At 39.4% G+C, this 27,904-nt stretch overlaps 3 protein-coding genes across 3 annotated transcripts; 2 read left to right on the forward strand and 1 right to left on the reverse strand.

Moving 5' to 3' along the window:
* Positions 1-6,197: 6,197 nt before the first annotated feature.
* On the forward strand, positions 6,198-18,967 carry LOC137106560 (G1/S-specific cyclin-D2-like). The gene is made up of 5 exons (XM_067490034.1): positions 6,198-6,596; positions 7,497-7,712; positions 10,761-10,920; positions 13,942-14,090; positions 16,078-18,967. Exons 1-5 carry the CDS (start codon positions 6,402-6,404, stop codon positions 16,243-16,245), a joined length of 888 nt encoding a protein of 295 aa, XP_067346135.1. The 5' UTR covers positions 6,198-6,401; the 3' UTR covers positions 16,246-18,967.
* A 395-nt stretch (positions 18,968-19,362) lies between these two features.
* Positions 19,363-23,955, forward strand: tigarb (TP53 induced glycolysis regulatory phosphatase b). The gene is made up of 6 exons (XM_067490035.1): positions 19,363-19,482; positions 19,743-19,780; positions 20,010-20,131; positions 20,949-21,026; positions 21,132-21,242; positions 22,502-23,955. Exons 1-6 carry the CDS (start codon positions 19,394-19,396, stop codon positions 22,886-22,888), a joined length of 825 nt encoding a protein of 274 aa, XP_067346136.1. The 5' UTR covers positions 19,363-19,393; the 3' UTR covers positions 22,889-23,955.
* Positions 23,956-24,480: 525 nt separating this feature from the next.
* Positions 24,481-27,511, reverse strand: fgf23 (fibroblast growth factor 23). Its single transcript, XM_067490037.1, has 3 exons — positions 26,837-27,511; positions 26,651-26,754; positions 24,481-26,208 (listed from the first exon to the last, which is right to left on the reverse strand). Exons 1-3 carry the CDS (start codon positions 27,069-27,071, stop codon positions 25,765-25,767), a joined length of 783 nt encoding a protein of 260 aa, XP_067346138.1. The 5' UTR covers positions 27,072-27,511; the 3' UTR covers positions 24,481-25,764.
* Positions 27,512-27,904: the final 393 nt, after the last annotated feature.

Below are 27,904 nucleotides of genomic sequence, written 5' to 3' on the forward strand. Positions count from 1 at the left end.
GCTTAAAATAAATGTACAAGTATTAACTTCTGGAAAATGCTCAGTGCTCTGCTGCTGATTAATACCTCATTTTTCTGTGGGCATAGAAAGCATTTGGGAGAAGGACAGAGAGAGAGAGAAAGACTAACTTTTGTTTGGTCCAAGGTCATTGAGTGGCCAGCTGCAAGGCCCGCTATCTCCCCCTGGGATCTGTCTTTCTATTGGATATCCTTTCTCTGATGAATTGTCACTCTTTTCACTTAAGATCACACAGAGGAATCTGGCCACTGCAGGGATACACCCACTCATCCTTGCTGGCCAATCGTGTCGCTCCAGTGATCCAGCATCCTTCGCACTCAGAAAACCACAGCTGCCACAGGAGCTCCTCCACTGGAATTTTTGTTTGTGTCCTTCCTTCCCTAATCTCTGACCACACACACTTGTTCACTTGTGACAGGCAGCCGCTGCTTCTTGGCCCCTGCCCAGCCACCCCCCACCCCCCATCTTCTGCACCGCCCTGAGACATCTGTGTTTTGTGAGGCAAATGAACAGGAAAGCTGGGGGAACTTCAGAGTCGACTGCTGGAACAGTACAAGGGGGCCCCCACTGCAGAGTTATATAACAGTCGGAAATCTAGCTGTGTGCTCACACGAAGATGCTCTGTTTCTTTTGCAGATGTATATTATGTTCTCATACTGTGAACTGCAGACATTACGTTAAATGCATAGTTTGCTTTTGCAGAGTCTGGAATGCAGGGAGGGATGAGCCACATGCACATCACATATCCAAATATCTAAGTGATTGCCTTTCAACATAAAGTTTGTGAAATGGACAGGATGTGAGCTCACCCATATAGTCCAACCCACGTTGCTTGCTGCTCAGGATTTAAAGCTTGTGGCTTCCCATTTGCCTGAGGTATCCTTCCCCAACCTCACACAGAGAAAAATGTGGGTTCTTACAGAGTTTTGGAAATACTTCTACATTAGAGCTGAAACATTGTCCCAATATTGCAAAAGTAAGATATTTCTCACTTTCTTAAGGGAAAGCGCTTTGAATAAATGTCTATAATGGGTTAACATATTTTAGCATTTAGCCATATAGAAAACAAAGTGAACTTGTTAACCTGGCTTTGTGTATCATACACAAAATGCTTGCAGCACTTAAAGTTAACACTTTATATCTAATTTCTTTAAATTGTTCCAATGCATAAATGTAAAAACAACAATTTGCCGATTGAACTAATAAACATGTTTGTTCAGTTGTAAGCTTACAAGCTTGCCAGACTTGTTACCTTCACAAAGAGCCAGCCCAGGTGATTTTGTAGCCTTACATTTAGCAAATACATATTTCTTGCCAAAAAGCAAATATAGATATTTCCTTAAGTATTGCACTATCCCTTTAAAGCCCAAATCCCTTGTTCTGGTGGCTCATAGAACTCCCTTTGTTTAAAGTGTACCCTCTTCCTTTCCCCTCCTCTGTCTGCTGTTACTCCTGAGTTTATGGTGGAGAATAGAGCAATGTTCTTGGAGGCCCTGGTTGGAGTGAGGGATGCAAGCTGCTGGATGTCACACTTGTATACAGACTAAGTGAAGGAGGGGGGAGATTCAACAGAGATCGAGGCCCAAACTGTAGAAAAGAAACTCTCTTGTGTTCAAGACCCAGACAACTAAAGATCAGGCCCGGATGTTGCTATCTGTCCCCTCATTGTCTTCTCAAATGTTGGCATTTGAGTTTGAATGATGGCTTTCACTTTAGCCAAAACATTCCAAAGACAGAGTGTGGGAAACACCCTCTTTTTCCAGTGCTATTTCAATGACGCTCCATTTGTTTTCTCATCTCACTGCATAGTTGCTTTCAAATGAGCTGGTTGCACCACAGACCTTCAAATCATATCTTAAGGATTGATAGAGGGGGTTACTCAAGCATTAGGGAAGTGGGATTTACACATCCAAACGATGCAATTATGAGACGCTGGGTAAAGTAAACCACAGCAATTGTTGGGAGCACTGCTGCTGCAAAGAGCTATTTCTCCAGTCCTGTGCATAATATACTGGACTTCTACAGGAAAGTACCTACTTACCCATTTTCCCTGTTAACTACTGTGCAGTTAGTGGCAGTGACAGGAGGGCATTGATGCTACAGAGAGCATGACCAGAATTACGCGCCAAAGAGCAAAAAAGAACATACAACAACCTATGAATGTTAAGATCACCCACTTTTCGTGTTTTGTGTGTTTATTTCACTTCCAGCACAGTGTAATCGGTTGATGTGAAAGCATATTGCATGCAACCATGTGACAGACAGAAGCCACTTTATCTGAGCTACCAGCTATCACCCAGCTTTGGGAGGAGTGTTCACCACTGTTCACACCACAGCATTCCAGCCATAGTGTCCTCTTCCCTACTGTCAGTAAACCCTAACAGCCAGCTCAACTCAGAGCACATGAGCAACCTGTAATCAACCTTGGCTCTGAAACTGGCATGTTAAAGTAAATCCTGTGTTTATATTAAAGAGAGGCCTCCCTCATGGAGCGACTTTCTTGATCTCACACAAGAAACACATAAGATGTTGTTAAGCTTTAACCAATCTATCAGATTAAGGATTTTGACTTCCACCTTCCACCTCTTCTTTTTCTTTCTTTCTTTCTTTGTCTCTTCCTCTTGCTCTGTGGCAGTCTGCCCATCTCCGGGCCCCTATGCTCTGGTGGGTTCAGTGGTCTGGTATGCGGCAGGAATCTTTGGATCAAGGTGATTTCACGCTCCTCCACGTTTTCCCAGGGCTTTGGGCACTGTCTGTTACCTCTGTGCAGCTCCAAATGTGTGATAGCGGCTGACATGTGTTATCATAGAACACATGCACAAACACCAGCAACAGGGTAACACCTGCTTTATCTGTCTAACACCTCTCTTTCCCTTAAGTGTCAGTACTTTGACTGTCTGGTAGGGCGTGATTCTTTGGCCTCTTGTGGAAAGACCCCCTTTGGACCAAAACACTGCCCTAGGGATTTGTCAGGCTCTTCATGTACAAGCAAAGGGATAATTGTTTGACATGAAATCTCAATTCTAAGATGACTCCTCTCAAACATACACACACACACACACATCCCCTCTTTTGAAGTAGAAATAATCTTGCTAACCTCAGACATGGTTCCCCTCTCACTTCACAGTCTGTTCTCATAATAGCTCCACAGTGTTCTTTTTTCTCAATGAAACTCTGTATCTCATTCAGCTCTTTGGTATTGACTGTGAAAAGGGGGAAGTTTGTGAAGTAGTTGGACTGAGAAATGATTCACTTCAGCTTCTGTCTTCAGTTTTGTCAGTGTTTGTATATCATTGAGATATATACTTACACATGATCTGAAGCAGCAAATAATGCATGAAAATTTATTTTTGTGCATGATTTGATGTCTTTGATAAAGAATTTAGCACTTACAGCGGCATAGACAAAAGAACTGATATGGCCTCCTTCAACTGGTAATGATGGTCTGCAATTGGTAAATGGTCTGCACTTATCCGTTATTGCTCAAGGACACTTCGACATGTGACTGGAGGAGCCGGGGATCGAACCAACAACTGCGAGATTGGTGAACGACTGCTCTACCAGCCCCCAAGGAGTTGACAACATCTGTTTTTGTGTGTACTTATGGCTTATCCTGTAAGTTCAGGGTCGCCCCAGCCGATCATTAGTCCACATGTTGATTTGGCACAGTTTTTACACCCTGCCCTCCCTGCTGCAACCTTTCCCAATTTCTACCTGGGGGGCGACCACTCTACCAACTGAGCAACTGCTGCCCCCGAGTTGACAACTTCATAACTTTTATTCTTTTAAATTCTTTTATTACAATCATACCTTTTAAAAGGTTAGATTCTTCATTAGAAGGATGAAATAACAAACTCTTTTTGACATCCTGGAAACATCACAAGCGCTCTCCACAGATTTAAATGTCCACCCTTATCCTTTCATCCTTTGGCATGTCACCATGCCAGTAGGACATCCTTTACGGAAAGTGTTTCACTGGGAAAGGGATCAAAATGTCGTCCACACCCTTTGCCAAAGGATATCAGCAACAAAACACTGTGTTCCATGTATCCCACCACATGTGGCAGGATTGTCATCTCATTAAAAAAAACAATGGTCTCAGGTCAACTGTGTACTTTTAAACTAGAGCTACCAGACATTTTTAGATAGAAAACCTGTGCTGACATTTGGTGTTAGGAAACTATAATATGCAGTTGGTTGTTGCCCAATAATCAGATGCAACATTACTAGAAATAAAAGAATTACCACAAAGATGTAAACATAACAAAAAATAGACCATCTGTAACCTGTGTGGAGTTGCAGGGAGGCTGTAGTCTTTCCCAGCTGTCACTGGCCTGTCTCAGAGCCAACACAGAGATACATACACAGACAGACATTCACACCTATGGGCAATTTGGAGTCACTAATTAACCTAACATGCATGTCTTTGGGCTGTGGGAGGAAACTGACAAGCATGGGGAGAGCATATAACTCCACAGCTGGCCAGGGATGTGAACCTGCAATGTTCTAGCTGTGAGCCAGCAGCACTAACTACACCACCGCCATGCTGCCCACAACAAACAGACATAAAATAAATTAACACATAAGGTCACAATACAGGACTCAAACAGACACAAAATGAGAAAAAAACTAACCAAAACTATAAAAAAAAATGACCCCACAGAGGCATGTTGTTCAGAAAGACATGCAAAATGAGTACTAACAACATTATGGTTTCATTAAGTTGTTTTGTGGGAGGGGTAAAATGATTAGTGGGCCCAAGGCAGCATTTTCTCATAATACTTCCATGCTGATGATGGCACCAGATTCCAAACAAGAAGAAAGAAGTTTGGTCTAAATGACTCAACCTCTACATAACTAAACCAGGATGAGTGAGAATCTTTAGATACCCCTTACATGGCACCCGATGGAAAGTCTGGGGATCAACAAAGTCCGTGGATATCTGCACCTAACCATATTTCATTTGACTTCATTTTGAGGGTGACTGTTGATCAGAGAGGTTTTGTCAGTTCTTTGCATTCCATTTTACTGCATTTACCTCATTTGAGCTTGGCCAGCTGGGTTTAAGATACTTGTACACAGTAAAAGATGCAATGTGGATTTGTATTTAATAATGTAAGCATGCAATGATTTGTATACTGGCAGAGCAAGATGGCATTTATCCAGTCGAGAAGTTCAGTTGGGAGACCATACTCTGTAAAACATCTGTGTTATTTGCACTTGAGGGATCTGGGGCCCAGAGATATAGTCAGGGGGACCAGCTGATGTTAAGAAGACTGTAGCACTTACAGTAACTATTCAGCCCATAATTATTCAGTTGAATAGTCTTTGAATTTTTCACTTTTTATACATCTGTGTTGTGTTTTCTTATTGTTTAAATCTAATTTCAGTCATTAGAGCTTTATAAACTTTATTGCTGATATGCCCTAATAGAGAGTTTAAGGGTTTAAAAAATATACATTACAGCCCATGGTGTGGGCAAGTGTTGTTACACATCGTAATACCAATACAATATTGCCAATAATATTGCAAACACATGCCTTGTAAGTGTATTTTTAATGTATGGAATGTGGTTCTGTAACCTAATGTTTTCCAGAAAAAGCCATAACCTAAAAATTGTACATAATGTGTACAAGATTATGTCCTTTATTGCCAACTTATGGCAGTTACATTTGCTGTAGCGTTTTGCTGTATTTTGTTACATATAAGATGAAATCTAATTTTCATGGGGATTTGGTAGAAGAAAGGTAGTGTGCTTTTAAATTTTAGAGATTAAATAAAAAAGAAAAACAAAGAGATTTTGATATGAAAGAGTTATAAATGGTGTTACTATGTTGCAAAGGCTAAGTTGAAAAGGCTACAGTAATACAACAACAATAACAACATTATTAATAATAATGAGAACGGACAAATTTTTTAGACAGAATGTAAAATGTAAAGGATGAGTAATGCACACATTTATTGGTGAATACAGCCTTTTGTATGTACATGTAGATGAGGCCTACGTCATGGTCGGCGTGTTTCCTCTTTCAAAGCATTGCAAGAAAGTAGAGATGTTAAACCTGAAGCAGAAACAGGCCGGAAGACAAAACAACGGTTCCTCTAGGAACCGTTGTTAGAAGGGCAGGGTTTGCGCTCTGGTGGCTTTTATTTTGAAAGTTGTACCGGATATTGTTCTAGTCGTTCAGCCGCAGAGGAAAAAACTAAACCGTGAGGCAGCAGGACTGCATCAAGCCCAGCATTCTCAGCCTAATGCTTCGCCCTGGACACCGCTCCTCCTCCAGTCCGCTCTCGGCAATATTGTGACAATATATATTTTTTTATTATTTATATTATTTAGGAAAGAAAAAAAATATACGTGGGGGGAAGACGGCGGGCGAATCATGGAGCTTTATTGCCTGGAGTCGGACATATCCTTGAAAGCCCAGCCTGACCCAACCATCCTCTATGATGACAGAGTGTTGCAAAGTTTATTAACAATTGAGGAAAGGTTTTTACCTCAATGCTCATATTTCCAGCGGGTGCAGAAGGATATTCAGCCTTATATGAGGCGAATGGTTGCAGGTTGGATGCACGAGGTTTGTTGGCATTTTATGCATTGGTAGCTAACCTAACCGCTTTAGCTCATGTGAATTTATATTTTATTTTTTTGCATGTTAACACGGATTTTACTTCATTTAGGCCCATAAATCGTGTATTTTAGTTGTTAGAGAGTTGTCATGGATGGTAACATATTTGACAATTGAATGAGAATGACTCACCAAAGGCGTGGGAGAGTCGGAAATTCCATCAGGAAGAAAAATTGAGCTTCAAAGAAATAGCCTAGCTTGATATTTAAAGTGGTTAGCAGCGACAAAGTTGGTGTTTTTGGCTAATTAACTAGGTGGAGCGTCAGCGGGAACGTTAATGTTAATTTACGTCAACGAAATCGCGAGTTTTTTCCCCTCACAGTAATTTATATTAATTTTCAAAGTGACTCGTGCTAACGTGAATGCAGAACTACTTTCATTTTTAAAGCACAAACCGTTCGATATTAACAAACTCTTATTTTTTTTTTACAACTGTCGGAAAATGTTTAAGGGTAACTTCTGAACATTTAGCACCCGTTTTAAAGCTCCTTTAGTATTTATTTAAAATTAAAAATATTTTTTTAAAGACAAGCCCCAACAAGGAAGAGAGTTGAATGGGGAGGGTGTGTGTATGTGTCGGGTGGGGGTGGGGGGGTCAGAACTGACTTCCTATTGAACTAATTTGTTTCTGGCTTTCCTTGTCTTGCAGTTTATGATTGAGCAAAGCCATGCAAAATTTGGGATTTAACCTTTAACCTAAAAATACAACTAGCATAAATAGACTGCACTCATATGAGCAAAAACTACTCTTCTCATTAAATGCTCATGTACTCCAAAGCATAGAAATACATTTAATCTTTGTTGTATATTTAATATGCATATTTCCATTGCATTTCTGTCTCTTTCTAGGTGTGTGAAGAAGAGAAGAGCAATGAAGACGTCTTCCCTTTAGCCATTAATTATTTGGACAGATTTTTAGCAGTGACACCTACGAGAAAGGGTTATTTACAGCTTTTGGGAGCTGTGTGCATGTTTCTGGCCTCCAAGTTAAAGGACAGCAGACCGCTATCAGCAGAAAAACTTTGCATGTACACAGACAACTCCATCACACCACGGGAACTGCTGGTAAGAGCTGGGATCTCAAAAGCCCCATTCATTTACTGATTGCAGCATAAAAATGCAAGTATCACATTTTGGGATGATTTTATAATGCTAATATCTGAAATGGTGTCACAGGAAGTGTCCCATTTTCTGGATCTGTGCACAATACAGCCACATATTTTCTTTGGATCCTTGTGGACTAAAGAGGCGAGTGATGCCACCTAGTGCCAGTTATGCAGCATATGAGATGGTTGTCCTGCAGCACATGGATTTACTCTGGATTTCAGTTAGATATAGAACAAAGTATAAACAATCAAAAAGCACCTTTGCATTAATATCACTACATCTACATTAACATTTATAAAATGAGATTATCTGTACATAGTATTTACAGGAATGTTTTAAATATTCTCACTATTTGTAAAAGAGTCATTAAAATGCCATGTGTGAGTTATCAACCAGGGAATTTAGGTCTTGGTTTTGAGAGCCCATTAGCAAACATATTAGGGCTGTAACTGACTCATATTGAACATTATAAAAATCATATCACAGCAGCCCAAAACCCAGAGATCCTCTTACTGACTTGGTAAGGGGATTTCTACTGCATCTGTCAGTAAGTGGTGGTGGCAGAAGTACTTAGTTCATTTACCAAAGTAAAAGTAATAACAACAGTTTCGACCACAGTGTAGAGCTACTCTGATACAATTTTTGATACCTATAGTTATTTTTAATAAAAACAAATAGGTTATATTCACAAGACTTGAAGTGCAGTACCTTAGGACAGAAAATATACTTGGTTACTTTCCAGTAATGCACATAAGTACTACAAGTAGAAGCAGAGCTGAATCAAACAGCTGATCTGAAGAAATGAAACTTTTTTCTGCCATTTTTCAAGAAAGTTGCAAATTCCCTGCTTTCAGGCTCTCTGGTAAAAACATTTTGTCTTATGTAAGAGTAATCTGAATAGCCTTTGGTCTTGGACTGTTCAAATAAAGAATATGAGGATAAAACATTATAATTCTAAATGAAAGTTCACTCTTTTCTGACATTTTGTAGACAAAACAGTGTAGACAAAAGAGTCATCAAATCAATTAAGTTGTTTGAGGTCTTGCCAGTATCATAGTTTGAGAGTTAGACCTTCACATTTCAGTCATACTGCTCTACACTCTGTACATCCTCCTGTGTTGCCTGCAGTTGTTGATGAGAAATGACATTGGCCCCGTTTGATGCTACATATTATTGTAAGAATCCAGATTCCTGGATATCCTCACAGGATGCATGGGGAACACAGTGAGGGAGAAACATGTTGCAAATCTTCCTTATAATGAACTTGCTCCTGCTGCTTCAGCTGAATAAGAGAATTTTAGGGGGCAGTATGTGGTTGTGTTAGTCAGGGCAGCTGTCCAGGAAGTGAGTGCACCGACACCAAGCTTTAAGGCATCTCACTGTCAGCAATCTTTGTATAAAGCTATAAATGGGTTAAATGCAAGCATGTGTGTGGCACATTATGTACAGGAAACCCATGTGAATGTGAATGATGGCTGACATTTCAGATGACTCATAAGCATTTTTTGAAGAGAGGGGGGCTGTCCCTTCTGCTTTTGGGGTATTGGTGTTTACTACGTTTGCTATTTAGGTGTCTGTAGGGAAATTGAGCATTTCAGCTCGGCAGCATTTATTCATCACCACTTTTAAAAAGAATTTTCACACGTACAGTAGTTCAGTCTGCCAGTTCAGTTGCTTGTGCAGTTGATTGAGGTTTTTTTTTTGTTATTTGGCCTTTGATACACAAGTGGTGAGGGAAATGACAAAAACACCTGTCAATGTATCACAGTTCAACAGCACCCCGTACTGCGACTTTTAAAATTACCATTTAATCACCAGTTTAATCAGCACACTTAAAACAGCAAAGCAAAACTGGACATTATCATCTTTCAGAAGGAGGATTAATTCCAGGACAGTTGTGTTAGACTGCAGTCTGAATGTACAAGTCCAAAAAAAAAAAAACCACAAGGAAATGGCTGCCTTCAGTAATATAAAGATGCTGGCATCTGATAAAAGGTTCAAAAGGTTTCATTTTCATAATGAAATATTGGCTCTGATGTAACCGTTATCATAATAAACCAAACTTGATTTGGGACAACACCTCCTACTAGTTGTGTAATATGTCAGGAAATGCTGCAAACTGCAAATCTTTACAGAGCTATTCTGGTGCTTCACAGAAATATGGATGTTAATGTTGAACATGCGCAACAAGACATGCACAAATCTTTGAGAATGTGTATAGAATAACAATCGTTGAATTGTGCACTATGATTTTTAAAAAACCCCTCTTAAGAGATGCCTTTAAATGTTTTTAAAAGATGTAGGCTTTTTCCATAACTATAGACATACTTGCACATTGGAAGGTATGTCTTTACTTGTGGAAGTATGAAGAAAAAAACTGGATAGCTTTTCTGTTGAGTAAATTTGATTGAATCAGAAATGACATGTCTTAGCATTTACAGGTATTTACAAAATACGTGTGCCCATTTAAACATTTTAAAATAAATATTTCAGTGTGTAGAATAGCACACTTTAAGTTTTGTATCCTCTGTTACTCCAAATACTAGCTAAAGCTAAACAAAATTGAATTGATGGATTGTAAAGACGGACTCAGTAATGCAAGACATTAAATTATATGTGCACCTATCTTGCAAAGACAGACTGTGAGCCTCAGGCTCTCTGCTGCTGCCTGTGCAGTGCAAAGTCATTGTAGCTGTTCAAGGCTTGTGACAGGAAGGAAGGGGCTAGCTGTCTCATTGGCAGGGTGTTTAAGCAGGGCAAAGCTTGTCACATGCCTGCAATATGAACACAAAGGATGCAAAGAATGAGAAAGGCACGCAGATAATAAGATGCAGTGAGGATAGATAAAGTGGAAAAAAGTTGCCCTTCTTACAGAGATGTTTCCTCTGGGAATAGGGGTGAAGTGTCATCTTTGTCATGGTTGATGGCATTGTGCCATTTGACCGTCTGACTGAGTAGATTTTGCCAATGAGAACCATTTTTACTATGATCTTCTGTGCCTTCCAGGACTGGGAACTGGTGGTGCTGGGAAAATTGAAGTGGAACATGGCCTCAGTCATCCCCAATGATTTTATAGAGCACATCATACGCAGGCTGCCCCTTCCCAAAGACAAGCTGGCAATGGTCCGCAAGCACACGCTGACATTCATTGCCCTCTGTGCCACAGGTAACACACCTTCCTTTCACTTTGTCTTCTTATGTGTTTATTCACTTGCAGACTCACTTTGCTGCCTTGATATTCCTGCATCCAGCGGAATATTCCCACACACACAAACATTCTCCCTTAGTGAGTCATATGTGACCTCTTTCTTCTCTCAGCATACTCCTCTGGCTGCCTTACGCACTTTACAGTCTCCCTCCCACCCACCCCCCCAGGCTGTAGTAGGGGTTTTCTAAACGGGACCAGTTGCTAAAAGCCTCTTCAAGTGGTCATTTCCACATTTCTCAGTGCTGTGTTTAGATTATCCACGTACATGGTAATGATAGGCATCATACCTTACTGTAACTTTAACTCCAGTGCTTTGCAGTAGAATCAGGTGCAGCTGAACTCCTGTGCTGTGTTTATTGACAGGGAAGCTTCCAGGTTTAAGTCCCGGCACTTATCCACTGGTCTTCCTTCCTCCTCCCACCGTGGCCTCATGTCCAAAATAAACTCCAGAGAATCTGGAAAAGCACAAATTCAGATGTCCCCTTAGGCCTCTCCCTTGTGAATTTTCATGGCATTCCTTTGCCTAAACTAGGAATCCCTCTAATATTTTCATATCCTGGACAAAAATACTACTGCAGGATCACATAATGCACAGTGCTCTTCTGCTACAAAGGCTTGCTTTAATGTGCTACAGTATCTCTGTTCAGCTGATTCAGTGCAGGAAATAAAACAAAGGAGGTCACTATAGTGCAGTGAAATTCTACATAGTTTGGTCATTTCTGACCAATAAGCACTTGTTTACCAGGACTAGTTATTGGAACCATTCTTCAGCAAGCTTCATGCCCTTTTTAACTGAGTTTGAGTGTTACACTTTGTGTATGTACAGTGTGTATATATATATATATATATATTTAGGGTGTGTTTCAGTGGTTACCTGTGCTTCCAGAAGCTGCTTGTCATCCAAGCACAAAACAGTCGCAGTGGAAAAAGGAGGCCTGCAGTGGTTGTGGAGTAATGTAAATGTTTGGAGTTTTATATGGAGTTGAGATGTTATTCTTATGATGGAGCACCTCCTCCTATAGGCAACTGGTCCCTGAAGTAGACGATGGGTGTTGTGAAGAAGACTGCTAACCAGAGTTTCATCCAAACTATTTGGCCACCATGACTTGTCAGCACATGGTTGAGACTGTGTTGGTTTTGGCTTGTGTAACACTGGAACAAAAATTTTCTGCCTTTTGAGAGTTTTGATGTGTTGAGACCGGAAGAGGCTTATGTTTTGTAATTCTGGAAAAACCACCAGGGGCAAAATTTACAAAACTGGCTAAATAAGGTTGTTTCAGCCCTAACTTTAGGACCCTCAAGTTTTTGTTGGAAGAGTAATTCGGTAAGCAATATTGCACTAAAATAAGGCATAACAGGCAGAGGACTTTCTACTAAAAGGCACTAAGACCTTTTCACGTACACTACAGCATTGCTGTCCTACAACTTGCAGACGCACGATGAACTCTTTGGAAAAGAAAAATCTGAGTTTAGCAGAAGAACCAGAGGTATTGTTTCATTTCACAGATTCAGCAATGCAACTCAACTACCAACATATAGTCTGTTGATCCTAGGGTGTGCAGCTTGGAGCTTTTAGCTTAAAGTACGTTTTTGTAGGCTGGGGACACAATGTAGGAAAATATGGCACATTCTTGTTTCAAACGCGATCATAATGCTCTTGACAGTCTTAGACTCTCCTTGATCTCAAATCGAAAAAATGAATATGTCTCCGTGTTTGTTTTTCTCTGACGTGTGATCTGAACTTGTTTAGTGTAAAAGCCAGGTATGTGGTTTTTGTTCTTGACTGAATCTTCTATAGTGTTCATTTTTAAGATTAAATTATGAATAATTGTTTTAATCTGTCTTTGTGTCTGTTGTCTCCCACGTTTTTAAAGATTTAAAAATCCTCTAATGTGCACCAGACCTTAGAAGGTAGAGTTTGTGCTGCTGTTGCAATAGATTGTCATACTGACAGGTGTTTGTTATTTTGTCTACGCCATTTATATCAGCAAAGTTCTCTGTAATGCAGTACATTTCAACATGAGCACAAACTGCAAGTCCTCCTAACTATCGTACAGCTGATTCATTGCCTCATGAAATCAGTTTAATCAAAACCTGAACATTATAATTGTCCTTGTAGAGGACTGTTTATTATTAGATTCCACTAATTTTAGCTAGTGTACCTAATACATTTCCATCTAAATGTGTAGTGGGGTTGCACAGCTCTTTGCTGCTAAACACTGGACAACTAAAGCACCTTGTAGCCCTGATGGACCTTGTTCCCCAATGCCCTCAATTTTATTTCACATTCATCGACACGGATCAGTCAGCTGTTAACCATTTACTGTCAACACGATGTCGGATCATTCATGAAACATGACATCATTCATACCAAAAGGGTCAACTGGGCCCTTTTTCTTTATTCAGGACTCTTCATTACTTTTTTGTTAAAATTTTTTCTAGTAGCTTCTGTAAAGCATTAGGAAGAAAACTGCTAATATAAAGTGCCATTTATGAGAAATCCTAATGTCTAGATAAGAGACTTTTCACAGCACTAGGTTTTCCCATAAAATGAAAGTAAATTTGCTGAAGTTGTGAGGTGTTCGTATCAGCTTTAGTTGAGTATATGAATTGCTGCTTCTCATTGTCTTGTGTATTGCTTTGTCCTCTTCCACCTTCTCTATCCAGGCCTCTTATCGCCTAATAATCTTAGATTTCGATCTGGACCGCATAGAGTAATTCCCAAACGCAGCAAGTAGGAGGTTTCCAACTCTGTTTTTCTAATCTGGGCCGAAACCGCACAGGTTTCACTATGCAGCTTCAGACTGTGGGAAAGTCAGGTTCAGCTATGGAGTATGCATATTGGGGATGATTCAGATGCTTGTACCTCTTATGCATCTCTCATACTTCCTCTGGGCTGATTTAAGAATGTGCCACTAAGGCCAAATGTTACTGCGTGACTAATTGCACGTTAATACTCTGTCGTTTTTTCCTTTACAGATGACCGCCTTGCCATGAACCCTCCTTCTATGATTGCCACAGGGAGCATGGGAGCTGCTGTCTGTGGTCTGCAGCTGGACCAGACTGACCAGAGGCTGAGTCGAGACAACCTGACAGATCTGCTGGCCAAGATCACCAACACAGAGGTGGTGAGTAGATCTTTATCTGCCACAAGTCTTTACTCAATAGTTTTAGTGCTACATAGCAATACATTGTTAATAATAACATTGCAAAATCTCATGACAGCAGTGTAAAAGGCCTCTTGGTAAACAACAGAGATGACTTCAATAGTGGCAGATTGAAGCTATTTACTTTTCATTGGGGGAGAGGCAGAGAAAGCTTTTGGGTCTTGGCTGGGGAGCCAGACTGCTGCTATAAAGAGCAGCGGCAGAGGGAATGTCTTCTTAAAACTCTGAGCCCACATTCTTGTGGTAGGACACATGCAATTTCTTTGCATGGCTCCCACTTTAGCTGCTTGCCCCTCCTGGTGGAGGAGCATGTTTGTAGTGAAGTGATGCAGTGTCTCTTCCAGTAAAGGCCACTGAAGAAACACAAAGTCATACTGGCTCCTGTTACACCTGCAAATCTTCTTTTTTTTTTTTTTTTTTTGAGGATGTATATATATGGAAGTATATGAAAACTCATTAAGTGAGCTCAATTATAGAAACAGTAGGAGTGAATGGAGCTGAATTTACTGTACATATAAGTATTATAACATACACATTGTGTCATAATAAGCTCAGTTTTTTCACACTTATTGGATTTTGTACAGTTAATAATGTACTATTACAGTATCATGTAATTCATAATCGTATATAAATGTTTAATACTATGCTCCTAAGTTATCAAAACTGAGTGAATTGTAAATGACAATTTCAGATGTAATTGTAGATTCCACTATGTGTTTTCATATCACAATATGTTGTGACAAAAGATGCCCAGTTCACAAGCCAATAAGGCTACAGCCAATGAGGTGTGGGGAAACAGACGTTTGCCTTTAACTTGTGGTTACATTGCCGTGGCAACTAGGGCCCCAAAACCCAGCCGCCACAACAGGCGCTCTGACTGTAGCCCATCAGGTTTCAATTATCTATACATTTCAAAGGAATGCTGGCCTCATCTTGAGCTTCTTTAAAGGTCCTGCAGCCAACTAACGCAGACCTCCCACATCTTCAGACTTTCAAATGAGACAGAAAGAGAATCCCCTTCCACAAGGGATGTTGTCTGAAAACATCCGGTCCTACTGTCTTATTTTCTGTTTAACACCCAAACTTAGAGGGTAAGGGGTCAAAACTGTTTCCTCTAGACCTCCACATGGTGCTGACCGTGCTGTAAACCCAAGGGGAGGTGGAGGAAGGGGTCCAGACTTTCACATCTCCTTATCTGTTCCCTGATAGACCACAGAGCCTACTCCCTTGTCCTTTCATGCATTCAGCACCTCATGCACAGGCCTCGTGTCAAGGAGGATTCCTGTCCTCTGTGTTGGTGGTGTTGAAGTGTGCTGGTACCTATTGTTCTAGTCATGATGCAGACAGGACCACCTACTTCAATACACATAATTCCCTGCTGGTATGCCACACATGTGACCAAAGCAGTTTTAAAGTTCTGTGTACAGGTTCACAGATAATATTCTGTGTCTGATATGGGGCTTTCACATAATATCTCTTCAATGAAAACATTTTTGGAAAGTCACTTTTAGAACTTTTTGTCAAGTTTAAAAAGTTAATATTTTTAGGGATTTACATGTATGCACAGTGAAAAGCAGAAAAGCAAGCTTTACATATAAAAAGTAAAATAAATAAATACAGTTAATTTCTTGCACCTTTTTGTTATACTATTGTGTATAAGTTGTAAAAATGTTTACAACTTAAAATTGCACTATACTGATATTTTAAATTAATTTCTAACCACGTGTTTGTAAAACTTTAATGGTATAGTCTTGAAAACTTTGGGTTGATGGCATATTTAAACTGAGATTTTGATTGATGAAATTATACTCTACATAAGCATCATTTAAAATGTGCTACACAAAGACAAAATGTAAACATTTTCAGCCATCAAATGCTAGGTCCCATGGAAGGGTGAACGTGTTAAAATGGCTGACCCCCCTTTTCTTTGTTTGTTTGTTTGTTCCAGGATTGTTTGAGGGCTTGCCAAGAGCAAATAGAGCGTGTGCTGGCCACCAGCCTGCAGCGGCAGGGCCAGCAGTACCGGCAGGAGACCGGGGTCACAGCGGGAAACAAGGCAAGGGAGCAGCAAGACCAGTCCAGCACCCCCACAGATGTGCGTGATGTCAACTTGTGAAAACCCATCGCCATCTGACTCGCATACCACTCGTGCCTGTCAACCAATGAACTAACGGGAGTGAGCGAGGTTTGGCATGAGCTGCCAGTATCTATGTTGAGTCATTACATGAGTAGGGTGGTATGTCAATCCACGAACTTTTAGTGATTAAGAAATTTATAGTTTTTCTTCTTTTTGCCCCATTAATAACCAGTTGGGTTTTGTTTTTACGGGCCACACGTAGTCAAACGAGCTATTTAAAGGAGACGAGAAATTCTTGAAAACTTGATCGTTCCTTATGTTTCCCAAAATGGAAACCGGAAAATATTTTCATACTTGAAAATAATAATAAATATGATATAAAATATATATATATTTCTTTTGATACAAACTAGCAACATAATGCAATAATAATATTTAGCTAGACGTTAGTTATGTTACTTTATCAACTTTAGCAGTTAACTGTTCATATTAAATGGGGTTTTTTTGTCCAAAAAATCCATGTTCTATTGAAATGGTTTAATTGATGCCGGAGTCTGGGATTTAAACCAAGTTGATATCCAGCCAGAGAAGCGCTACTGTAGCTAGCTGCTTTCTCTATTTATCATACGATGTGCACCTATAGCACGGCTTACTATTTATGTGCTGGCCAGGAGTGGGCTGGGCCTGCTCTGAGAGGAAGAACACGAGGGCGGGCGTTCTGGAGCAGTGGCTATTGTCTGGAAAGGAAAACACAAGACAATGGCACTTATTAACTTCTTGATTCCACTGCACAATCCACAGATCAGTACAGAAGGTTAACAGGAAGTTTGTTGGAATTCATCAAGGCTACATCATTTTTGTTTTTGAGTTTGGTGTAGCTCCTGCTTCCTGATGTTAGAGAGCAGTTAAGTAGTCGGGCGATAGTGATGTCATGTTTGGTTAGAAAAACAATGGTGTTTTAGAACGTTTTTACATGTTTGAGAGGAAATGAATGAAGACTGAAGGAAATCGTGAGGTTTTCAGAAAGGGAAAGCATGTGAAAAGTTGAATGCAAGAAATGTGGATTGATGAATGATAAAGAAAAAAGAACATAAACTTAAGCTATTCAATGTTTCTGCAGATGCACAATACCTGGTGACACACAGGAGAAAAAGTGCCCTTGTGATTTCCAGTGGACCATTTTAAGTGTGCTGCAGTTTCTATTGTTATTACTTTGACTTCAAGATTATTTGGAGAGAGGGCGAGTTGTAACATTATTAATGCACTTTTAAAAAACACTCCTTAAATTGGTAAGGGGATGGTGGTTGAGGAGAGTTCAGTGGGTTGTGGGTCATTTTTATTTGTGTTTCTTTAAGTTATTTGATTTTGTTTTTTCCTTTTATTTTCCTTTATTTTTTTTTTATTTTTTTTTTATTTTTTTCCTGGGCTGGATTCCCATGGGGTAATGCAGATTATCTTGAACGCTGTGCCCCGACAGGTGAGCAGACATAGAACTATCTGTGTTCTAGTATAATAGTATATAAACTAAGGAAAGCCAAGTCAAATGTAGAATTAGATTTTCTTTTTTTGTTTGTTTACTTGAATTTTTGATCATTAATAGCCAAATTGTTCCAATAGTTCTTCTAAAGGGGTACACACATACTGTGCCCTAAATATACTTATTAATGTTGCTGTTTTTATCAAAGCCTCCTGAAGTTTCAAAATGGCCATTTCTATGTTTTTGCCACTAGATATTGAAATGTAGAGTTTACATGTTCGTGAACGTTTAACTGTAGGTCCCTAATGTCCCCAATTACCAGAAATGCTACAAATCCTTTTAGAACAGAAATATTCTCAAAATTCTTTTCATGGGTGTTCAGTTGTGCAAAAGCCAAATGTTTTTTTAAAAGCTTTAAACAATGTTTATGCCTTTAAAGGTTTTGTGTATAATTTGTAAGAAAATTCCAAAGTGGAAATTATACACACAATTCTCTTGCTGCTATGAAGCTTTTCTTTTCTTGTCTTACACAAAGTTGCCCATTCGTGATTCACTTGTGTGCTGCTATATAATGAAAACAAGTTGTCTTTGCTTTTGTGTTTGTGTCTTGGAGGAAACCCAAGGGTTTAAGTGCGGGACTGGAAGTTGGCTATTTGTGTTTGCCATCCTTATGATGAGCATGTTTAATTCATTTATTGATTCATTTGTATCTTTATCCTATTATATTCTTGCTGCTTCTGTGTAATGTTTGTGTACCTCAGGTTAATTTGGACGGCTAGAGCAAGAGCCCATCTCATCATTACCTCATCACACATCACACACATTGTTTTCACTCTTTCATGGACGGGTCTCACTGTTTTTCTATCTTGATGAGAGGAAATTTGGTGCTTCTTCTCTTTAAATCAAAAATATAAACCGCCAGATGTCACAATGAGCAGTTATAAGTGCCTATACCCTAATGGGTCATTTCACATATCTGGTGCTAAGTCAAAATCAGCCTATACTTTACATTATACATATACTGGAAAGACAAAAAAATAAAAAATAAAAAAAAAATTCTACATTGAGTTTCAACAGCATGTTTAAATCAATTAATTGGAAATAATGTGGACTATAGTGTATTTCTGAGGTACCTGTTTAAGTTTAAACCAAAAGAATGTTTTATTATTGTTCAGTGTGATTGTTGTTCAGTCTCCCCTCCCACTCTCTTCCACTGTCCCCATCTACAACCACGCAGTGTACCTCAACAATTACTCCTCAATAAATTGGCTAATATCAAATTAAGCACTGGTCGTCTTTCTTACAGCTTTTCGGCTGCAGAATTAACAGTTCTACTGTCTTTGTAGGAGCTGTGTCCTCTGTGCCTCCAGATGGCGACTAAACTAACTTGGACAGGTGGTTTTAAAAAAAATGGTACCGCTGTCTTAATCTGTGTACTGCTCTGCACTTTTTTTTTTTTTTTTTTTTAAACAAAACTAATATTTAGTGTGGTTAATAAAGAAAATATATATATTTTATATAAATTTGTATGTAATACATTTGATTTATATTTCTAATATAATCACATTCAAATCGTAGGTTGTGGTTAAAAACGTAATTGTTCCTTCGAGGTAAAGTAAGGTAACAAAATACACAGCACCCTATTTAAGGACAACGGATGAACAAAGTTGCGTAATGCGTGCTGCGTGCTGCTTTGCGTTGCGACGCAGGATGCTGCGTCACAATATTGCGGGTGAACTAGGAAGTAGCAGGGACCTGAAGCCGAAAATGTTTACATTTAGTTTAACGTTCATACGACAGTAAGTGGTAATTTACTGATTTCATTTTTCTTCAATAATTTTATGAATGTATTGTTCGTGTCTGGTGTATTTTACAGAAACAGTTTATCCTATCGGTTGCTAATGAAGCGTGGCTAACGGTAACTTCCATCACGTACATTGAGTCGTAGTCGTCTCGTCTTTACGGGATGAATGTTTGATCACAGAATTATTACTTAATGACTGTTTTCACTGGAAACCTACAATAATGTGACCGGTGGCATTGCTATGTTTTCACACAGTGGGGAGACGCTGTACAACAGGGAAAAGCTACTGCAAGGTAGGTTGATTTTTAGGTACTAGTACAGTAGCAAAAAGCAAGTATTTTGCCTTGTGACCCAATATAAATAATCTCAAACACAGAAGAAGTGAACTTACTTAAAACTCCACAAAAAGAAATCATTAGACTTAGTTTTTTCACATTAAACCTCCTCCTTCGGAGGTGCTCAAAGATACAATCTATGAATAAAACGGCCAAAATGATCTTTTCTGTATTTTCTCTTATTTAGGTCAAGGTGTGGACACAGCTTTGTCAGAAACAGGTGTGCAGCAAGGTGAGGCAGTAGGACGGTACCTCAAAGACATCACATTCAACAATGTGTTTGTCAGTAACCTACAACGGGCTGTGCAGGTGAGACAAACTCATGAATTTGTAATTATGCAGCATTGTTATGTTACTAGCAGAAGTAGGAGACAGCTGGGTGATAGCAAGTAGCATCTGGATATCGTACAGATCAGGTCAAGCCTACAGCATAGACTTTGGCACAGTATTTGACGCCCTGGGTGGATTGACTTCGAGTCTCATGCCACATGTATCTTGATTCTCAGGAGTAGCATTTACATTTATCATTTAGCAGATGCTTTTATCAAAAGCGACTTACAAGTGAGGTACAAATTGTATTGTAGCTTTAACTAACTCTTGTGTGATTAAAAAATTCTATCATTAATATCAAGAATATACACCTGTGCAATTTAATCCAATCCAATACAGAGGCTCTGCCATGACTTCTACTTTTACTATGTTATTGACAAATGTAACATTTATCTTACTGGTAATCCCAAACTTCCTTAACCTGGAAACCAGCATATTTTAGTCCAAGGGTTCTTAACAGCTGAGAGTATTACCCCTGGAGATCTTTAATTGTCTATAATAAGCAGCAAAATCCTTTGTTGTAAATAGGAAATGAACCTTAATTCCCATGGGGAACATTTAGTCAATCCAGTAAACTTTTACTAATATTTCTCGTTATTGTAAGAGACTAGAAAAACAGGATGCGTGTGAATGACTTACAGAAATTAAATAGTTGTGTGGACATTCATGTCTCTGTGGTCTTGACTCACTGATGCTAATAATATATGAATGACTTTTTAGTTTGTCCATGACGGCCAGTTTTGGCTCTTAGAAATGTACTGAGTCAGTAATTTCCAGATTATGTTTCCTGCACCAGACAGCTGAAATGATTCTGAAGAATAACACTCACTGTTCTGGCACGGAGATGGTTTTGGAACCATTACTCAGAGAGAGGGTAAGATCATCTGGTAGCACACTGCTTTGAATTAGCACAGTTTTAGCTGCAGCACTAGAGTAGTTTCTCTTTGAGCTCTAAATTCTGGTTTTATTACCTATGTAGGGATTTGGCATTGCTGAAGGGCGTCCCAAAGAGGATCTGAAGAACATGGCCAACGCTGCCGGACAGTCGTGTCGTCACTACACACCACCAGGAGGAGAGACTTTAGACCAGGTGAGTAACATACAATTAAGACTCATGTAGTTACAGAAAGTTGAAAACACTTAAAACCTTGAGGTCAGGTGAGGATAACTTATACAACAGCGCCATGTAGTGCTCCTTGCGGGAAATTGCATTTGAAATATCCTTGCTAATTTAGAATTGAGTTTCTGGACAGTATACTGTAATTTTAAAGGTAGTTTCCAGTAGTATATTGGGCCTTTTCCCGAGAAGAAAACATTTTGACATGTCATAGTAGTGACAGTGAGTTTTATGATCCTGCTATCGTGCATGTTGTCACACGGTCATATTTTACCCTGATGCTTAAATTGTTAATGTTATCAGTTACACCTTTTAGAAGATTTATCGTCATTATTGAGCACATATACATGTTGCAATGAAATGATTTCCCTGCACATAAATTCCTGCCCGCTCAACAAGACATCCCAGCCCGATGTTCCGATTGAGCCACCAGGCCACCTAACCTAACCTAATCTGAAAGGCAGCCTTTTAGGTGTAACGACAAATAAAAAGCCTATTCATTTAATCTGTGTAACATTTAGTATTTCCAAAACTCTGCTCAAACACCTGAAGATGTATTTACTTGCTTTGTTGGATAGTAGAGTGATTACAGGATGTGAGGAAAGAGACGGATAGGAAAAGCCAAACAACAGCAACGTTCCCTAGTTTGACTTGAACCAAAACATCCATGATAATTTTCCAGAGTTCAAAGTGAAATTCAAAGACCATTGACAATTTAAAGACGTTTGATGTGAAATTATAGGAAATAAATCACATCTTTTTTAAACCAAAATATGCTCTGGCACTTCTTTATAAAGTAAAGAGCTGCTGTCACAGCCTCGAATGACACACACTCATTCACCAGCACTGGTAGAGGTGCAGAGATGTATTCCATTCTAAAAGAATTTTTAATCATGTTCGCCTTACTGATCAATCTGAAAAGAACAATGATTTCTGCTAATTAGTAAATTAATTTCCTTTGTTATTGGTTGTATTTTAAAAACTGCGATAACCTGATGGGTTGTGCAGATTGTGGTAGAGTGTAATGAGTCAAGTAAATCTGTATCAGAGCAGGGAGTGGGACTGATTCAGCTTAGCACACTGCATCAAAATACTGTAGATGTTTATTCATTTTTTGTCAATCAAATAGTGATTAAGCCTTTAATTGGTTAAAATATTTAACAAGGCAAATATGACGGGTAGCAACAGGAGATTCAAATGCTGACACGTTATTTGCGCTCTCAAACATTTAGGTGAAACTGCGATTCAAAAAATTCCTCAAAGTCCTTTTCACGCAAATGTTGGATGCACATGGCTGGTCAGCACCAGATGACGCTGCTTTAGACGTTGCGTCTGGTGGTTCAGCTGATGATGGTATGCAAGGAGTGCCGGTCCACGCTCTGGTTGTAAGCCATGGCGCCTACATTCGTGTAGCAGTCAAGCACCTTGTAGAGGACTTAAAGTGCTCCCTGCCTGCAGGGGTGAAGATGTCCCAGCTGTTTTCACCCTGTCCGAACACAGGTATCAGCCGCTTTATTCTCACTCTGAGCCAGTCCGCGTCCGGCCCGGTCCTCTCTGCTGCTCACTGCATCTTCACTAACAGAAAGGACCATCTGGAAAACCTCGCAGCGGCTGAATAGTTTAAGGGGACAGAACTTTGTAAGAAGTGTTACGTACGCTGTATGCGTAGGCTGTATGTACTGTGTGGCTATATATACACAGTATGTCACTGCTAACAGAAATATACCAAAAGAGGCAAAGACCTTCAAGTTGCCGCAGATAACTGAAAAAAAAAAAATGCTTAGGGTAGAAGATGTTTTCCTAATAATAAATAGTCTTTTACTCTGAATCAAAAGTCAATGGTTGTGCAGTACTGTTTTATCAAATCCTTTTATCCTTTCTGCTGTTGGCCAGTATGGAATTATGTCATAACTACATATTTAATATTGTTAATTGTATTTCCTATGTTATCATTTTAACCAAAGTTTCAATGATTTATTTTGTTGTGAAACACTCAGTAAGTGTGGCATTTTCAAACTGTCTACTGTGTTGCAGTTGTGGTGCTGCTCATTTTACTTGTGCAATATGAGATGACAAAACTGAGTCTATATTGAATTTCTGTCACACAAATGTATCATACAGTGCTTTTTTTTGTTTGTTTGTTTATGTAGTAGAAATTACTTTGGGTTGCAATTATCAGGAAATTATATTTATGACATTGTTCAGTACATAATGAATGTATTGTGTATTTATGCTGTCAAATAATGAAAACATCTGATTGGAATGCAGTTTAACACTGGAATCAGATTGCCCCACTTTAGATTTTTAGGTGTATCCAACTGAGCAACAATGTAAATACACCCAGAAAACTGAAGGAGGTTTGCACAAACTTTGAACAAGTATAGGTCACAAAGTTTACAATAAAAAATAACGATCATTTCATTTGAGTAAGAAAGTGGGTGCATATGTGCACAAACTACTCTAATAGAATGTACCAGGACATAGTGCTAGAAGACCTGTCTCTAGCTTGCTGTGTTTCATTGTATTTCCAGATTTGGATAAAGTTGGATTTTTAGCATGAATAGTTAATAGATTAACATTCAACAGATTATTATCTAGTAATTAAAAAAAAACAATCTGTATGTATAACTATGGTTAGTTTAGCTTAGCTTAGCATAAAGACAGAATAGTGCAGACTGCTTTCTCTGTGTGAATCTACTCAGCGTAAAAACAACTCCAAAACTCACAAACTAATCCTCATATTTGTTTGTGATAAAATTAACCATTTGTGTCTTTGGGGCGGATTATGTGGAGGTGTGGTACTGAATTCTTTGGTGGGACAATTTCTTGGATGGGTGCAGTATAATTTCTTCTGTCTCTGCATCTGGCCTGGCAACAGTGCGAATGTCAAATTCTTTTGCTATAAATAATTTGTTTTCTTTCCAAATTGAAGATAAATTTAAGACCTGGACCTGTGCAACAGTTAAGAAAGTTATAGTGTTAAAGTTTTATTTTAGGCAACTGACTTGGCTGTAGCTTTAGTATCTGTTAATTAAATAGAAAAGGTGTAGAAGCTTTTCAGCTAATGACTGTTGAGTCTTTTGCTCCATAATAAATATATTTAGACCTTCATGATTTCGGCTTAAATCAGCATGTGCCACAGGGTGTATGTTAAAAAAATGTTTAAATATCTACAAGTACGTACAACAAAATTTAATACAAAAAGACTAAACAAGTTTCCTTTTGTTTATTGTCCCAAATTCAAGCAACATCGTCCACAACTCTTAATACATTCAAAGACAAACCATGTTTTTTTTTAAGTACATTTCATTGTAAAGCATTGTTATAAATACTATAAATAACAATAAATGAATGGATTTAAATAAATAAATAGGCTTTGGGACTGTTTTATGTTTGCTGGTGGTGGCCAGCACCTGTAAAGTCACATAGCAAGAGTTCAAATTTGATATCAAGACCGTTGCTTTGTAAAGGTTCTTTACCCTGTAGTTATATTCTTTCAAGTCATGAATTGGGTTGTATTATTGTTGGTCAATAAAAAGGCAAATAGAGAAACGTTACCCTACATATAGTTTGCAGTTTTAGGTTTAACATTTAATCAACTTGACATCATCTGTATCCAACTTAAAGATTTTCAAATATAGGTAAAACGTAATATTAACTCTGTTAAATACAACTCTTAAGTATATCCATGTGTATTGGCAGTTTGATTGTCATCTAACAACGTGGGTTTCTCAGACCAGCTGTAAAAACCTCGGTGAGAAGGATAATGAAGAAAATGTACAGGTGTTGAATTGTCCCAAGGGGTTGGGATTATTTTCCCGTTTTTTTTATTTTTAAGTAAAATTGTTTTTGATGCATATTCCGAAAATTGTAAAAACAAAAATTGAATCATTGATAACTGAGCCATGTAGCTCTTCTGGTAAAAAACAAAACAAAAAAACAACTAATGTTAAGAATGAATTTAAATTTTACACAAAGTTGGTTTTTAATCAACATTTTACCTTTTCACTGCTTTGTTAGTAACTGTTATTGCGTGAACTGATAATCAGTCACATCAGCTAAATTTTTAGTTGTGCTGAAGTCCCAGTATTCGGATCCAGGTATATATTTATATATATGAGCAAACCTGCTTGTGAATGTGCAAAGTATAGATGAGTTAAATAACTTAGCCTATTAAATTAGCAGTGAACTGTAAGCAGGAGATGTAAAAGCTAATGACTTGTAACAGTATATAGGTTGTGCAAATGGGGATGCAAGTCAAGTCTAATATTTGTACATTCAGTGTAAACACACTGCTTTTATGAACGAATGGTGACCGAAGTAAAATTAAGACAGTGTGAAAAAGAAGAATCAACCTGAAATCTCAACTTAAAATCGTATGTTTCACCTTTTTCTTCTCTCGTGTGATCATAAACTACAAGGTTAAACTTGGACGCATAGTAACGTAAATGGAGCATCCACACCTTGCCACCACCCATGTCGGTCACCACTGAAATCAGCCCATGGTCCCCGCGCCCCGGGGACTGCCCATGTTGGACGCGTGCACGTTCCAGGGGTCGTGGGTGGACGGAGCCAGCGGCGTCTCCCGGGACACGTTGCGTCCTTCGTCCGCGTCCACCTCCACCTCCAAGTCGGCGTCGTCCTCGGCCACGGCCCGGGAATCCGAGATCTCCTCCGTCTGCCCCTGGTAAACGTTGTGCGGGTCTGAGGGATCCACCACTTGGTTCCTCTTCTCCCTGTGAAGCAAGAGGCGCTCCAGCGGCACGGTGTTGCTCTTGGGCAGAAAGAGCGAGGTCTGTGGGAGATTCTGACCAGCTGTGAACACCTGTCGGGAGCCCTCCAGATTAAATAGGATGCCGGTCCGACTGGAGTAGTATACGTCCCGGTTGTTCTCCAGGAGCTTGTGGTTGAACAGACAATCGTCTCTGAGGCAGATGGGCTGAGAGAGAGAGGAGAAGAGGGCGAGACAGTTGGACTACAGCTTGGGCGTATGTTGTTTTACTTGGATGCAAAATGTTCACCATCACTTTAGTCGGTTTCAGAAAACTTTCTATTTGTTACAGGCTGCTGCAAGTGTGCGACCTAAATAGGCTGAATAACGTTGCCACTATTTGCATTTTGCTCACTTTTTATCAATGAAACCATTACAAATATATTTTTATTTTGACTACTACAAGCATAAAACATATGCGTCAAACTTCCAATTATGCCAAATATAAACACAAATGTGTTCAGGCCAAAAATTTGGTTAATCATTAAAAAATGACTCAATAAATTGATAAGACACAGTTGCGAGACCAAAAAAAAAAAAAGTTTAAAACAATGCATAAGTGCGTCCAAACGCGGGGAATCGATTAGGGATGAAATAAATGTTGGCTCACCGAGCTGAACGGGTTCCCCTCCTGATCCATGCACAGGAACCGGCTACTTTTGACGCCGAGGATGGCGACGCGATCCCTTGTTTCAGCTTTCAGCAAAATCACACCTGAGAGGAAGAAAGAATAATGAGCATTACAGGGTTAAAAATGTGTATTTAACTTGTCACAGAGAAACTGGGCAACACTCACTGTATGAGCTCCTGAATGTCGTTTTGCGCACAGCACCATCTAGTCTGATCTCTAAGTAGAAGTTGTTGAGGTCCGTGGACGTCTGCAGGTGAATGTATCTTCTCGGGTTTCCCCAGTTGGACCCAACCAGCGGTGATGGGTTCGGTGTAGTTTCCCCGAGAGGAAGTCCCTGGAGGACAGCGAGTACGAGCGCCAGCATAGTGTCCCTCATCCCCAGTCTCCTTTTGACGTCCATCCTGCAGCAAACTGCGAAACTGCCTCAGATGCTCTGTTGTCCCAAAGTTTGAGGTCCGTTCCTATTTAAGCCCCCCCGGAGTGCCACTCCTGCTCACATCCTTTGCATAAAAAAAGCAACTCGCCCCCAAAGCGCAAGTGCTTGTTAGCTGCAGCGGAAGGGCCACATCCACCTCTCCGTGTTTATCCTGATGCTCTGGGTTAAGCAGCAGGGATATTATTTTTGGTGACACGTCCTGACTCATCCACCTTAAACATCGTTCGAACGATTCGCGTGTAACCCTATTTTTAGTTGGACCCCGACGCCTGGGCTTTGAAAAAGGATAAAAGTCACTTTAAACGCAAATCATAGGTTTATACAACCAGGTATAAAACGCGCTGTGATTTTGCACGAGTTGAAATTGGGCAACATTTGATAGTAATGCTCAGCTACAGTTGGGGATCTGATATGTTGCTGAAAATGACGCACCTGCCCAACTCGTCATTTTCCGCCTTTACTCCAGCAGATGGCGCCACTTGCTCAGACACTGTTGTTGCCAGTATCTTTCTTTAAATAACTGTCTACGACACTGGTAAAACTGCACTTGTGGATCCTGGAGCTTCAGCTTAGGACACATTAAACAGTGCAACATCCGTTTTAGGAAATTTATGACAACATTTTCATATCTCTTCTACAAAATAAAGTGTAATTTATCTTCAGAGAAGTAAACGGACAACACACCTTTCCGTTTATTTGCAAAAACACTTGCAAGATGCACATTCAAGAGGCTGCATTAATACTCATTTTAATCAAACTTTGTAGTTAAGTGAAATTTCCCTTTTATACAGCTGAAA

This window comes from Channa argus, chromosome 21, assembly GCF_033026475.1.
Source record: "Channa argus isolate prfri chromosome 21, Channa argus male v1.0, whole genome shotgun sequence".
In the NCBI taxonomy this organism is placed as follows: domain Eukaryota; kingdom Metazoa; phylum Chordata; class Actinopteri; order Anabantiformes; family Channidae; genus Channa; species Channa argus.